This window comes from Vigna umbellata, chromosome 9, assembly GCF_029865625.1.
Source record: "Vigna umbellata cultivar VRB3 chromosome 9, Vumbellata_1.0, whole genome shotgun sequence".
In the NCBI taxonomy this organism is placed as follows: Eukaryota; Viridiplantae; Streptophyta; class Magnoliopsida; order Fabales; family Fabaceae; genus Vigna; species Vigna umbellata.
This window is the reverse complement of record NC_142173.1, coordinates 27,076,654-27,091,522: the sequence shown is the minus strand read 5'-3', so window position 1 is coordinate 27,091,522 and position 14,869 is coordinate 27,076,654. Positions and strand designations below refer to the sequence as shown.

Genomic DNA, 14,869 nt, shown 5'->3' with positions numbered 1-14,869 from the left:
TTCTACAATTTAATTTCAATCTTATATATGTTTCCAAGCTTACTACAGTCTATAATTGTCAACTAATATTTCTTGACAATCAATGTTTTATACAAGACAAACACAACAAGAAGATGATTGGTATAGTTGATGCACAAGATGGATTGTATACACTCAAGACTTCTTTTAGCTCCATCAACACCACAATTTGTAATAAGGAAGCCATTGATATTTGGCATTACAGATTGGGCCACCCATCCCATGATAGGTTACATATAATGCAACAGTTATATCCTGTGATTAATTTTGATCACTCTTTTATATGTACTCCTTGTCATATGGCTAAACAAAGAAAACCTTCTTTTCCTCATAGTACTTCTCATGCTTCTTCTATTTTTTCCTTATTACATGTTGATATTTGGGGTCCTTGTGCTGCTACTTCCATTCATGGTCATAAATATTTTTTAACCATTGTTGATGATTTTTCTAGATATGTATCCTTTAATCTCAAAAGCCGAAACTCAGTCACATTTACAATCTTTCATTACCTATGCTGAAAGACAATTTAAACCCCCCCATTAGATCTGACAATGGAACTGAGTTTATTATGGCCGAATTTTATAAAAATACTGGAATTGTTCACCAAACAACTTGTGTTGAAACCCCCCAGCAAAATGGCTTAGTTGAGAGAAAACACCAGCACTTATTAAATGTTATCCGCTCTCTTCTTTTTCAAGCACACTTACCAAACATTTTTTTGTCTTATGCTCTTATTCATGCCTCTACCCTCATTAATTGCCTTCCCACTCCTTTCCTAAATAATCATTCTCCACACCAACAATTATACAGTTCTCCTTTTGATATCATCACCCTTAAAGTTTTTGGTTGTCTTTGCTTTGTCAACACCTTGTCAAACAATAGACATAAACTTGATCCAAGAGTCTTACCCGCTATTTTTCTTGGCTATAAACCACACAAAAAAGGCTTCATCACCTTCAACCTCAAAACCAGGGCCATTGAGATTTCTAGAAATGTTGTCTTCCATGAAAGTTGTTTTCCTAACCACAATGAATCATACACCACTTCTAATTCCCACCTTCTCACCCACCCACCTTTGATCGATATTGACCAATTTATGCCCACACCTCATACAGATCCTTCGCATCCTTCTCCACCCAGTTCACCTTCCACTCTACCAGCTCCTAACATTAGAAGATCCACCCGATAGAAAAACAGACCTTCAAGACTATCTGAATTTGAAACTTCTTATGCATCAACTATTACCTCTCATTCTTCAGGTATCAAACATCCTCTTGCTTCTGTCATTTCATATAAGAAACTTGCAGCACCTTATTATCGATTTATTATGCATATCTCTGTTAACATTGAGCCTAGATCTTATTCTGAGGCATCCAAATATCCTCACTGGGTTAGAGCCATGGATGATGAGCTTGATGCATTGGCCAGAAATAACACTTGGAAATCACAGATTTACCTGTTGACAAAACTGCTGTAGGCTGCAAATGGGTTTTCAAAATCAAGCACAAGGCTGATGGAAGCATTGAAAGATATAAAGCCAGATTGGTAGCCAAGGGTTACACTCAAATTGAAGGTCAAGACTACCTAGATACATTTTCTCCAGTGGTTAAAATCACAACGGTTAGACTGGTTATAGCTCTTGCGGCAGCACAAAATTGGCATCTTAAGCAACTAGATGTTAATAATGCTTTTTTTCATGGTACATTAAATGAAGAAGTTTATATGATACCTCCTCCAGCGCTCAACTGTATCAAACCCAATCAAGTATGCAAGTTACAAAAATCACTTTATGGTCTTAAACAAGCAGGCAGACAATGGTATGCTCGTTTATCTGATTTCCTCTTATTTAATGGCTTCCTCCAATCTGCATCTGATCATTCCTTATTCACCAAACATTCTGATTCCAATGTCACTATTTTAGTGGTTTATGTTGATGATATAGTGCTCACAGGAAATGATCTCACAGAAATTACTCATATTACTCATCTTCTTGACGCAACATTTAAGATTAAAGACCTTGGCAATCTTAAATTCTTTCTTGGTCTTGAAGTGGCTAGAAACAAAGAAGGTATTTCCATTTCTCAGAGACAATATACTCTAGACATTCTCAAAGATGAAGGTTACTTAAACTCTAAGCTTGTTTCCACTCCTTGTGACTATTATACAAAGCTCAGCACAAATTCTGGCCAACCTCTAAATGATGCAGCTTCATCTTCTTATAGAAGATTGATTGGTAGATTGTTATATCTCACCAACACTAGACCAGATATTTCATTTGCAGTACAACAACTAAGTCAATTTTTCTCAAATCCCAACACAGATCATCAACAAGCAGCTTCTAGGATTCTTAGATACCTTAAAGGTGCTCCTGGAAAAGGGATTTTCTTTCCCAGCAATAACATCATACAGTTGAAAGGCTTCAGCGATTCTGATTGGGCAGGCTGCATTGATACTAGACGAAGTATCACTGGTTACTCTATCTATCTTGGCTCCTCACTTATTTCATGGAAATCGAAGAAACAAGCCACTGTATCCAAAAGTTCCTCAGAAGCTGAATACAGAGCTCTTGCCACAGCTACTTGCGAAATTCAATGGTTAACTTTTCTTCTACAGGATCTTCACGTACCTTTTCAACAACCAGCAGTCTTGTTCTGTGATAACAAATCTGCCCTTCATATTGCTGCAAATCCGGTTTTCCATGAATGCACGAAGCACATTGAAATAGATTGTCATATTGTAAGGGAAAAACTTTCTTCTGGCTTACTTAAACTACTGTTGATTCCTTCTGCATGTTAGTTAGCTGATATCTACACAGAAGGACTTCCTCCCGCAGCTTTCAAATTTCTGGTTTCCAAGCTGGGAATGATTGACATTCATTCTCCAGCTTGAGGGGGCTGTTAGGATTTAATATTTGTTATGATCTTGTTAGGATTTAATATCTTGTTAGGATTTAATATCTTGTTTGTTATTATTTTTGTTTGGTATTATTCTATTGATATAACTTATAGATTAGATAGAATTATAACTAATTTTGTTATAATCTTAATGTATAAATATCTGTATCTACATTATGCAGATTTGGAATAATACACAAACTATTTTTGTTTCTCTATTTTTTCTTCTGTATTGCAATCTCAATACTTGGTTTGAATGATGATTCTCATTATTTAAGACTGACTTTTTGGATTTTCAATAATGAAACCCATGGTCGGCCTTTGTTTTTGCAGGCCCTCTTCCTAGAGTTGTGCCAGAGTCGTGCTTCAACTCTTACCTGTAAAAATTTCAAGGTTTTTATCCTTTAAATTATTGTTTTCTAATTATTCTATCATTTCCTTTGTAGTTTGGTCTGTTAAATTGTTGTCACGCCTAGCCAACCAACTTTGACCTCTTTTGTAGTTGCCGCAATTTTAACTTGGAAGTTTTCTGGTATAGTTCCACATGGTTTGGTTGAGTGAGACCGTAAGTCCGATTTCTAAGACCATAACCCTAACCCTTTTACCAGCCCAATTTGTAATTTAAATACATAAGTTGAAAAGTGAGAGGAAATATTTGTCTATTCCAAATTCCAATTTGTAGGAGATCCGACTTTCTTTTGTTCCATATTAGATGAGGAGATTGTTTGATAGATAAAGTATCAGATGGCTGAAATTAAACCATCTCTTAAAGCAATAAAATAATAATTGTAATTATTGTTATTTAATTTTCCACATGTCTTATTCAAATCTAGTATCAACTAACTTCTTCAATTCTATCAAATTAATCTGGTTCTCATTCAGTTGTTTGTTGGTACGATTGTTTTTTTTTTTTTTTTGCTTCTTCCAGAGACACGTACCCACTGTGAAAGAAATGGTTACACAATTGAGGAAAAAAGAGAACATTTTTTCAGTACTTTTGGGTTGGTTCCAAGCCAAGGCAGGTTTCTGGACAATGATGTCTCATCCTTTAATACGGTTTCAATTATCACTCTTTGAACGTCCAATAATGCTATGTTTCTCATATATCCTGTCATTTACTCCTTAAGTTTCTGACAGATTGCTGATGATCTTCGTGAAAATGAGTTTCGTGTGGCATATGAAGAAGCCATCAAATATGGAGGCAAAGTGATACTTGGTGATCGCCCTGATAATGTCAGATGAGTTCTCATTCTAATATGTTGAATGCAGAGAAAATTTCAACTATGTTGATGTAAAATATTCGTCTGAATAATAAAGAATGTACCTGTTGTTCCCATAATAGTATTATTCATTACATTAAGCCAGTGTGGTGAAGAGAGGAATATTTTTTTGCTTTTCGCTTGAAAATAAATTGGTAGTATTGCAAGTAAATAGTATTGCATTATTCATTAGAATATCTTGGACTTTTGGTGTTCTTGAGAGTAGGCCTTGTAGAATATTCAGTGATTGGAAAGTAGCTCTATTTCCAAACAGGGGCATTCTATATGTTGTGAAGAAGTTCCATATCTCATTTTGCTAGCAAATTTGTAAGTCAGAATACTCTTAGAAAAGAAAAAAAAAAGTAAATATGTTGTTATGGTGACTAGATTCCATGAGTACTATGTAACATAAAATTCTTTAAGCTTATAAAGAAGTTCCGTATCTCATTTTTCCAGCATATTTGTAAATTAAAATACCCTTCTTCCATTGAGTAGAACCCGTGACTACTATGTAACACAGCAGCATTCTCCAAGCTTACCACAAACATGTTCATTCTATTGGAGAAAAATCTTTATTTTTTCTGGAGTACTGAATCTGTTAAAAATACTTACTGAAAAAGGCTCAATGCCTATTCATCACCCTTTAAAATTATTTCTATAATTATGGGAGAAATACTGGCATGTTCTAAATTAAATTAATATGTTCAGCATGTACTATTTTATTATGTGAGATTTCAACTTGGTTTAATTGGCATGAGGAGCCTCTTTTTTATGTATTAATGGATTCTGATTTTGATTGATACAGATTACATTAAGGAGATTTTGGAGTAAGACCCCACTTTGGCATAAAACAAAATTGTTACTCCTTTTACTTCTCGGGGCAGTTATTATACCCGGCTCTGATTATCTTAACAATGAGGTAAATTTTAATCCTCTGTTAGTGTTTGTGCTATTTAGTTCTTGTCTATATCCTAACTTGGGTTTGCTTTCTTCAGCCGAAGTTAAGGGATGACAGTGTCATGAGTAAGTGGTTTCCGACTTTCGTGGAGATTATTGGGCATGAACGAGATCAGTAAGTTGCATTGCACTAATATCAATTTACTGATTCATTTATTGCTTCTATTACCTGTAACCTGCTTCCCGTACTCTTTAGAGAATTCTTTAGTTAACACTTGTCACCCTGTTATGTTACCCCTTAGCACAGGGGTTCTTGTTGGAGGGTGTCTTGGTTCTGTTATTGACATGCATATTCTTGTCACCCTGGTGATCTGAAATTCAATACCATGGGGGCTTTCATCCATCCAGGTACATGTCCTCCACATTATTAAAAGTGGCGAGTGAAAATAGCTCAGTTGTTGCTGTTGTTGGAAGGGCTCATTTAGAGGGAATAAAGAAGCATTGGAAGCAACCTGTCGTGGTGGGTGAACATTTAGTTATTTGTCTGGTATAATCGGCAATTTATAAGTATTTTTATCACAAAATTGTATAACCAGTCATATGAACCGGATTTTTCACCCTTATTTTGCAATATCTTTCCAAAATCATATAGTTATGCCTTTGTTATTCATTGTCATATTTTCTTACCTTAGTTCACAACGTTTTCTTTTTTCAGATGAAGGATCTCATGACAGTCCCATCTGTTAAACCAGCTGTATCTGCAATAAGAATCTTGAGATCCGTTGGTGTTGTCGTGGCTGCGGTGGCCATTATATCAGGAATTGAAATAACTGTTATAAGAGATGATGGGGTGGCTGGGCTGGTCATTATTTCATGCAAGAAATAACTCTTATAAGAGATGCTGTCATCCACCACAACGTTGATGTAGGAATTGAAACATGTATGATGTAGCAGTTGAGTCAACCATCAACGAAGTTGATGCAGAAGCTATTTATCCCTTTTTCGTATCAAGAATAACAATTCTTTTTGAATCTTTACATAGAAATCATGTTATACAACACTAATAAATAGTCAGATAGTTCCATTTTAACAGGAATTCCAAGGGAGATAGAAAATGGTCTAATTACAATTTTTTATTCTTGCGCATATAATTGTTGGGAATAAACAATAGTGATTCCAAATAATATTAGGAAGAATACGAAAGTATATGAAAGATAACATTTTTATTATAAAAAACGCCAAGTAAAATGGAAATAGAGAATTAGATATTATATAATATGTTTATTTCTTTTCATTCATGGGAAAACTCAAAAGTTGTGCAAGGAGAGAGAGATAGAGAAATGAAAATAGTTGGATTAATTTTCCCAAATTCGAGTTAAATTTATCTCTCAAATTTATTAAAAAATATTTAATTTGGTCGTTCTTCTTAATGTTGTTATTGTTTTCTATTGGGAGAGTGAGGCATGACTCAGTTTGATATTGTTTTGAATCGGATATTGTTATGTTCCAGTTGTTTGCTTTCTTTGATTTAGATATTTCTATCAATAAAACAGGTTTATTCTGTTACTGTTTTTTCGGGGTTATCTTTCTATCTTACGTATCCGACTCGGATACATCTTCATCCATAAAATAACTTAAAATAACTTTCTTAGGAGATGCTGTCATGGTTTAGGAATTGAAATGTGTAATAGTTCAGTCAAACTATAAAGAAAGTTGATGAGTATGATTTGTTCACCAAATTCTTACAACATTAGATATGATATTTGTTAAGTTGATTAGATATATTATATTATTTACAATATCTTAAATTAGTTACAACATTATGCTATGTCTAAACTTAATTTTTTTTCTGCATTTTTATGCAAAACTTCACTTTTGTCTTATTTGAATTATTCGGGAAATCAATTTAAAATTGTGGATTCAAATTAGAAACCTTATTGGTATTTTATTAATATATTTCAAAATAATTTGTTGTAATGTGTAAAGTTAACGTTTATTTTTTAATTAATTTTAAAATATTTAATTAGAAAATAACTTTAAATTTCTTTATTTTATCTTTCTAAGAAAGAGTAACTATTGAATTGTTTGAGAAATATTATCTGCATAGAATTTGTTTTGGACGTTTATAGTATAGAAATGTTAGTTGATAACGATTGGAAAATCTATAGAAATGTTAGAAAGTTTTATGGGTAAGATTTTGATTGCCAAAGAAAATTGTTTTGGGTGAAAATTTCTATTTTCTAAATTCCTTAAAGACCTTAAGAATGTCCGAAATCTTCGCATATTTGAAAAAGTCATTGAAAATCACCAAATTCTAAAACATGGCCTCAGTGTGTGTAACAATCAGATCATTGATAGAAATCTCACTGAAATCCGCTAAGATATTAAAATTATCATCATAAGCCAAATAAAAGTCTCAATCTACAGAAATCTAATCAAAATATGAAGTAAAAACTATAACCAATTAAGAAATAAAAAAGTTTCCAGTGAATTTTGTAGTAATTTTAGTTGAATCAAAAAATCTGGTATGCTCAGACAGCCAAGGGTTAATAATCAACTTCTGAGTATATTCCCAGATCAGAAACTCTAGTCCACAAAATTGCCTCGTCATAGCACGCGATTCAAATCACAAAATCCAATGTTAATTTCAAAAACACATATAATTTGCATGTACTTATGTTTTGAAGTATAACCAACTGCAATCATAATCATATAACTATAAACACTACAACATATCTACCTATATAATCAACTGCAATCATAATAAAATTAGCATTCTTCAAATTTGAAGTAAAAAAAGTTTTGGTGGCGTTTCCAAGACCAAATGGCACGATGATGAAACCATCAATCAGGATGACCACGTCATTAATCTGGCGTCCGAGCCATTATACCAGGAGGAACCACATATCCCCCGGAATTGGTAATGGACGCAATTAAAAACAATGATCCTAATTGTTTAACTTATACTAAAGAATATGCATTTATTCAAATGCTGTTCTTAATTATAATATCTAATTATGGTACTCAGTGGAAGGAGAAGTCGTTAAATTGAAGGCTCACGGCGAAACCTTTTGGTTACGTCCACTGCCTAAAAACACCAAAGTGTTTCATCTCATCATAGCACCATTAACATAAAATTAGTACTCACTATCATGCATTTCCTATGTAACGAAACCCATCAATTCAGGTGATAAAAATAACATAATTAAGAACAAATACATCAAATTAGAACTACAACCAATGACCAAATGTACAAATTTTTAAACAGAACATTAAAAACAATCAAACAATGGCTTCAGTGTGTGTAACAATCAGATCATTGATAAAAATCTCACTGAAATCCGCTAAGATAATTAAATTATCATCATAAGCCAAATTGTTTTCTCAAGCAAATTCAACTTACTTAAAATACTATAGATCCAACGCAATTATTTTTGAGACATGAAAAATGTTCAAAAAATACTTAATTTTCGAAACTTTGATGTGCTCAGACAGCCAAGGGTTTGATAATCAACTTCTGAGTAACTACCCAGATCAGAAACTCTAGTCCACAAAATTGCCTCGTCACTGCACACAAACAAAACCTAAAACTTCATCATAGAAAACAAAAATAAGAGGAGGAATCACAAAACATCAAAGCACAGAAAATGAATTTCATAAAGGCTGAACTTCCAGAAACATTCCCAACCGAAATCAGAGAACACGATTAACCCTAAGCTGCTACTCGAATGCGAAAATGAGTAACAAAAAGGGAGATGAAAAGAAATGGGGCAGTAGGTTCGATTAAATAGGCAGTGAATAATGAAAGTGTCGAAGACTAAATTAGGGTTTATGGGTATTGGACCGAAACAAAAGCGAGAAATCTGGACTGGGCTTGAACTTAAAGCCCAAATACATAACGAACAAATCCCTAATTTGTGATAAAAAAATTATAGCCTTTTTAATTTTAAGTTTAAACCAACGAGCTTAATCATTAATCTCATACATTTATACTAAAAATTTCTACTAATTTTTAAATTTTTATTATAATTTAATACATATTTCATCTTCTATATTTTACGTTATGTAATATCACAATAGATATTTATTTTAAATAACTAGCATTTTTTTTATAAATAAATTTTAAAGCATATATTAAATTTTAATTAAAAAAATTTAATAAATAGATATTTTTAAACATATAAATTACATTTTAGATTATGATAAGCAATTTACTGCCGTGATTCAAGGTTATTTTTAATTAGGGTGACAAATTGGATAAATTTTACTTCAAATTATAATGAATCAATACAAAAATATTAACCCATTTAAAAATTAACTTAAAAAAATATTTGAAAAAACAATTCAATTCATTTTTAACAATTTCTTTATTGATGAATATTCAGTTCATTCATTAAAATATTATAAAAACTAAACTTTCTCATTTTTAATTAAAAAATTATAAAAAATTAAAATTAGAAATATGTTTATAAAAACTTTTAGAAAGGTAAATTTTAAAAAATATGTAATTATAAAGGTTGGATTTATTTTTGTTGAGTAAAATACTGATAGCGACGTGATTAGATTTTGATAAAGAATGTTAAAGTAATTAATCATCCTTAAAATTAATAGACAAATAACAATATAATTAGTATAAGTTACAAATTTTAAGGAAATGAAAAGGGGTTGATATTTCTCCAAGAGCACACTATTGCAATCAGTTAACTTTCAATAGTAGCTTAATTTAGTTATTATTAAAGACTTTCCTTGTATTTCTTTGGATAAATTCTCAAATGTGTTTTGTTTTCATGCAACATTCATTTCGTATATTGACATTCAGTATGGGATTTTTTTTTCCGGTGACATTCCATATTCCAAAATCGCTCAATAAATTCACATTCGGCTGGACAAATTGGATAAATATGAAAAACCTAATTGAATATTTAAAAGGAGTATCAATAAGAAAACAAATTAGAAAAAAAAAAGAATTAAGACAAAAATATAACATACAATTTGTTAATACTTAAATTATATAATTTTATGGAAAATTTTCTAAAAGATAAATAACTTTTAATAATTAATGTGTAAATGTTAACTTAATGTCATGAGAAAAAAAATATTTTAAAGAAAAATGACATTTAAAAGTTTATGTATTGTATACGATCAAAGATTCCTCGACCTACTAATCAAGGTCTACAACTCAAATATACATAATATCGGTTATTAGTTATGTGGTATTGAATAGTATAATACAAACGTGACAATCTTCGTATATTTCAAGAAGAATTATGAGGTCGGAGACCATATACTCCCTACCAACATCTTCATATGACTGTTGAGTACATTCCAATGTCACAAGACTTAGCCAAAAATAAGCTAGGTTAACATATAAGTTGGCCATTGAATCTCATGATTAATATATCCATAATTGTGGTTTATTCACATGGAGATCCATAATTAACTAAGTATGCCGATAAATGTTATTTTAATGATAGTTAGAATTCACTTTTGCCTTTAATATACATTTGACCAAAATCTCTAATCAAATATTAACTTAAGTCTTTGAAAAATATTTTGTAGGCATCTCTCATTTGATAATAGAAGAAGAAGGTTTCACATATAAATATCGGATAATGATGAAATCGTGAAGAAAAGATAATTTTACGTGATACGTTCGATCTCGAAAAAAAAGTCTCAAATATGTTAAACAATAGAGGATACCAAAAAATATATCACATTGGCATGTGTTTGCATTTCATTGTAAATACAAGAAGTCATTGTTGAGTTAATTTTGCTCATTAGTACGTCCACTTTTTTTAAATTATATTGGGAATCTTGAAAAATTTTATTGAGTAATACATTTTCAAAATAGGAAGGGAAGATTTTATTGTGCAATTGTGTAATTACAACAAATGGCCTCTCTTATTACTACTTATTATACCAACAGAAGCATTACTTCCATTCAAACGTAGGAATCACTCTCCAACCCTTCTCACATCACTCGGAAAAACAAATCATGTTGAAAAGAAGACATAGCAATTGCAATTAGATTGGTGTTTACAAAACCCATTCTCTTAGTTATTCACTCGTGCACAATGTTTCCTTATCTCTCCTTGGGTTCCAAGTTTAAGATTAATTCGTCCCATTTTCTCCATGGACTTGGCAAATTCTGCAAAGAATCCTTCAGTTGATTGAAGCTGCTTATTGATAATAGACCTTGTGGTAGAGCTACTGAGCAATTCAGCATCTGAATGGAACAGGCCTCTTCTCTTAACGACTTGTTTGTAATAGCCAAGATCAAATGTATCACGACTTCCAGGGTCCATCTCAAGAAGTGTGGTGTTATCATTGATGTTCTTGCACTTCAATGTCTTCAAATTTGTTGCATAGTCACTGTCTAGAGTTGGGTCAGTGTCACCTCTGCCAGTGAAATTGTATAAACGAGTTGAAATCGATGAACAGTGAGCAACACCGATCGTGTGAGCACCTGATGAAGTTAAATATTTGGTGGTTAGAAACACAAAACCTTAAATATCAAACAAAAGTTATATATCATTCATATAACAGCAACACTTTTATTGGACATACCAGAAAGCAATACGAGGTCGTTTGCGTCAAGTCCAACGTTGTCAAAGAGTGATAGTTGGACAGTGAGGTTGTGAAACGGAGCAGGAAGGCTAGCTAAAGGATCTGCTGCCCTAGAGATGAGTCCATCCCTTCGACCTGTTGGAACATTCCAGAAGGGTCCTCCCTGCAAATCCATGTCAAACATATTCGTCATTTCCATTCTATCAGAAAGCCCAGAGAATCAATAGCCTCACATCACTTACACCAGTTCTGACATTACTCTCCAATAAATCACTTTTAAAAATATTTTTGATGAAAAGAAAAAATTAAAAGATAAAATAATAGGCGTAAAATGTGTGTAAAAATTTATTGGGTATTAAAATAATAGTACATTTTTTTAAATATAATAGGTTTCACAACTATTTTTTTTATTAATATAAAAATTATAAAACATTTAAATTTTAATGCTTATTCATATTAGCTATTATTATATTAATAGAGAGAATTGTTAAATGATGGTGTTTCTAAGAAATTGGTTGTTAGCATGTCACTACTTAGTTGAAATACTGTAACACGACTACATTATAACGTTTAACATTAAAAAATAAAAATATTAATAAGAGAGAAATTTGATGTTTAAAACACTGTTATAATTTATACGGGTTAAAGTAACTATCAAGATTTTTGCTTATTATTTCTGAAAAAATATATTTTAACACACCTATTTTTTTTACATTCATTTGATACTTTCATTTTTTACTTTTTTACTTTCTTTTTTCCAAAAAAAAACTACAAAAAAATATTATTTTTGAAGACCATTTTATTTTTATTAGATATTTTAAAAATAAATGTGAACGTGTATCATATATTATCCTCTTGTTTCTGTTATAATGTTTGAATCATAAAAAAGTTACAAAGATTGAAAATGGAAACTAATATATTTTAGAAACAAAAATATATTTAAGCGTTTATCTATTTTAATATTGTGAACTACTACAAATAATTAGAAGAAACAACACCAATAATGTTCAAATTATTAGTGAAGAGTGTAGGCACATTTCCAAAACAAGTAAGATGGAATATGATTTTTTTTTTCAAAGGAGACAAAATTATATGTTATTCTAAGAGCCCATGTTCCTTGGAAATGAGGATGAAAGAGTTTAGTATACTTACAATGGCATGAACAGAGTCTCTGGCAGTCAAAGCCAAGATATCAGCACAAGAGACTACTCCAGGGCATTCAGCTTCAACAAGGCTCTTTATTGCGTCAATGAAGCCAAAGCCTCGGAGTGTAAGATTTGGAAGAGAGTCCTTTTCAGCTTGATTGCTTGGTGTTGAGTTCAAAAGCACTGATCCATCACAACCCTGAAATTGACAGATAAAACATGTTTGTTAAAGACACCTTCAACTTCAAAGTTTCAAGCTAACCAGAAAATGAAACAAAAGACATGTTCATACATTCACAAAACAATCATGGAAGTGAAGTCTTATGAGAGCAGCTGCCAGAGATGGAACATTTCGGATGCGCTCGGCAACATATTTCAAAATAATCTTCTCAGCATTTGGACAACTTTTGCCATAAAAACCAAGCTGCAATTGAGCTTCAGTTGATCCAATCACTGCTATCAGACAAATAATCAAAGCCTTGAAGTAACTCTGGCTTCCCATTTTCCTCTTAGTTGGCTGATACCTTAATTACCAGAGAAACTGTATAAAAACTCAGGTACTTCTTGCAAGAAGCAACTTCATGTTCCTGGTTGAACTCAGAAAGTTTCTAGTTATTTATAGTACTCAGCTCGTTACAATATTAAGGCAAATTAGGATGGTCCATGCAGCATGTTACGTACATGTTACTACTCACATCCTTCAATTTAAAAAACGTTAGCACTCTAATAAAAAAAACATGTTTAAGCAATGAATTCATATACAGTCTATCTTCTAACAATAAAGAGAGATAAGAAGAGAAAAATATGAGATAATATACATATATAATTAATGGGACGAAGAAAGAGAGAAATTATATAAAAACACAACGCTAAATAATTAGTTAGTTGGGTATGTGTATTGATCTCTTTTTTAAACTTGTCATATATCACGTCATATATACGAATATCTTTACTTAATGTCATCAGATTGTATAGTAGTAACATTTTAAGCAGATTCTTGGGGTGGTTAACGCATAAGTACAAGGAAGTGATGTGAACATGCTAACAACAAATAAAATTACTGTTTAGAATGCAGGTTTTATGGAGGAAATTAAGAATGAAAAAGTTGACTTGGTTAACATATATGAGGCTACATGCATTATCCTGTAGCACACTTGAGCTGTCCAAGATTTGAAGTAAAATGGGTAGCTTTTGAAGCAGCCATCTATGGACAAATTCTTTAGATATATAAAAAAGGAGAACGTGGCACATGAATTATAGAGTGGGTGAAGAATACTTGCATGGTTCTACAATCATTATCGTTATAATATGAATAAAACACTCGAAAACGACAAAGATAGAGACAAACAATCGCCCTTTCTTTTGGCAAACAAAGATAGAGTAAGGGTTTGTTTGGGTGTCCAACAACTTAATTTAGTCTGTAATTTCCACCAACCTTTTTATGAATACCTGTAAAAGAAACATAAAATAAAGTCATCCCTTTTTATAAATATAAATAACTTGTGCAGTTATTTTTTAAAAAAAATTAATTGGTTTGGTTTTAACTTATGAAGGAAAAAAATGTTATCTGTTTGTCTATAAGCACTTATGGATGAATGGTTTTTACAATGAGAGGAAACTATAAAGTTAAACTGTTTTCATAAGTTATTATAGATAACTTGATGAATATAAACCAAAAGCGATTCATGTTAAGTTCTTTCAAACACTTAAGAAGTGCTTGTATCTTAAAAGAAACTATAGGTTATAAACAAACTCTTCTTAACACATTATAGATGCATAGAGGAAAAAGATGTATAAAAACAGTGTGCTGAAGACAATCACTTTTTTTAATTGGTAAAAATAACGGATGCTTCTTCAAAATAAATTGAATAAAATAATATATACATAGTTTATATATATGCATGGAAGAAAAAATTGGGTGCATGTTATGAAGCGTTGAAAACTGGATATTGCTTTGCTGGGATCTCATCTTAAGACAGGTGGAGACTAAGTTGACTATGTCTATAAGCAACTAAGCATTAGAATGATGAAGTTTAAAATTTAAAGTCAAAAGTATGTAAATGGAGATTGTTGTGGCTAATGTTGTGCA

At 31.6% G+C, this 14,869-nt stretch overlaps 1 protein-coding gene and 6 non-coding genes across 7 annotated transcripts; all 7 read right to left on the bottom strand.

The window, feature by feature from the left end:
• Positions 1 to 7,390: 7,390 nt before the first annotated feature.
• On the bottom strand, positions 7,391 to 7,474 carry LOC124822405 (small nucleolar RNA R11/Z151). The gene has a single exon (XR_007027562.1). It is a non-coding gene; the product is annotated as a small nucleolar RNA R11/Z151 (small nucleolar RNA).
• A 117-nt stretch (positions 7,475 to 7,591) lies between these two features.
• On the bottom strand, positions 7,592 to 7,688 carry LOC148193106 (small nucleolar RNA Z157/R69/R10). Its single transcript, XR_015782434.1, has one exon. It is a non-coding gene; the product is annotated as a small nucleolar RNA Z157/R69/R10 (small nucleolar RNA).
• Positions 7,689 to 7,865: 177 nt separating this feature from the next.
• On the bottom strand, positions 7,866 to 7,990 carry LOC148193105 (small nucleolar RNA snoR80). The gene has a single exon (XR_015782427.1). It is a non-coding gene; the product is annotated as a small nucleolar RNA snoR80 (small nucleolar RNA).
• A 97-nt stretch (positions 7,991 to 8,087) lies between these two features.
• LOC148193104 (small nucleolar RNA Z152/R70/R12) lies at positions 8,088 to 8,193 on the bottom strand. The gene has a single exon (XR_015782436.1). It is a non-coding gene; the product is annotated as a small nucleolar RNA Z152/R70/R12 (small nucleolar RNA).
• Positions 8,194 to 8,358: 165 nt separating this feature from the next.
• On the bottom strand, positions 8,359 to 8,442 carry LOC148193103 (small nucleolar RNA R11/Z151). Its single transcript, XR_015782449.1, has one exon. It is a non-coding gene; the product is annotated as a small nucleolar RNA R11/Z151 (small nucleolar RNA).
• A 105-nt stretch (positions 8,443 to 8,547) lies between these two features.
• Positions 8,548 to 8,645, bottom strand: LOC148193102 (small nucleolar RNA Z157/R69/R10). Its single transcript, XR_015782433.1, has one exon. It is a non-coding gene; the product is annotated as a small nucleolar RNA Z157/R69/R10 (small nucleolar RNA).
• Positions 8,646 to 10,856: 2,211 nt separating this feature from the next.
• Positions 10,857 to 13,448, bottom strand: LOC124835341 (peroxidase 3-like). The gene is made up of 4 exons (XM_047310261.2): positions 13,073 to 13,448; positions 12,788 to 12,979; positions 11,636 to 11,798; positions 10,857 to 11,534 (listed from the first exon to the last, which is right to left on the bottom strand). The coding sequence occupies exons 1-4, from the start codon at positions 13,280 to 13,282 to the stop codon at positions 11,122 to 11,124; spliced, it is 978 nt and encodes a 325-aa protein (XP_047166217.2). The 5' UTR covers positions 13,283 to 13,448; the 3' UTR covers positions 10,857 to 11,121.
• Positions 13,449 to 14,869: the final 1,421 nt, after the last annotated feature.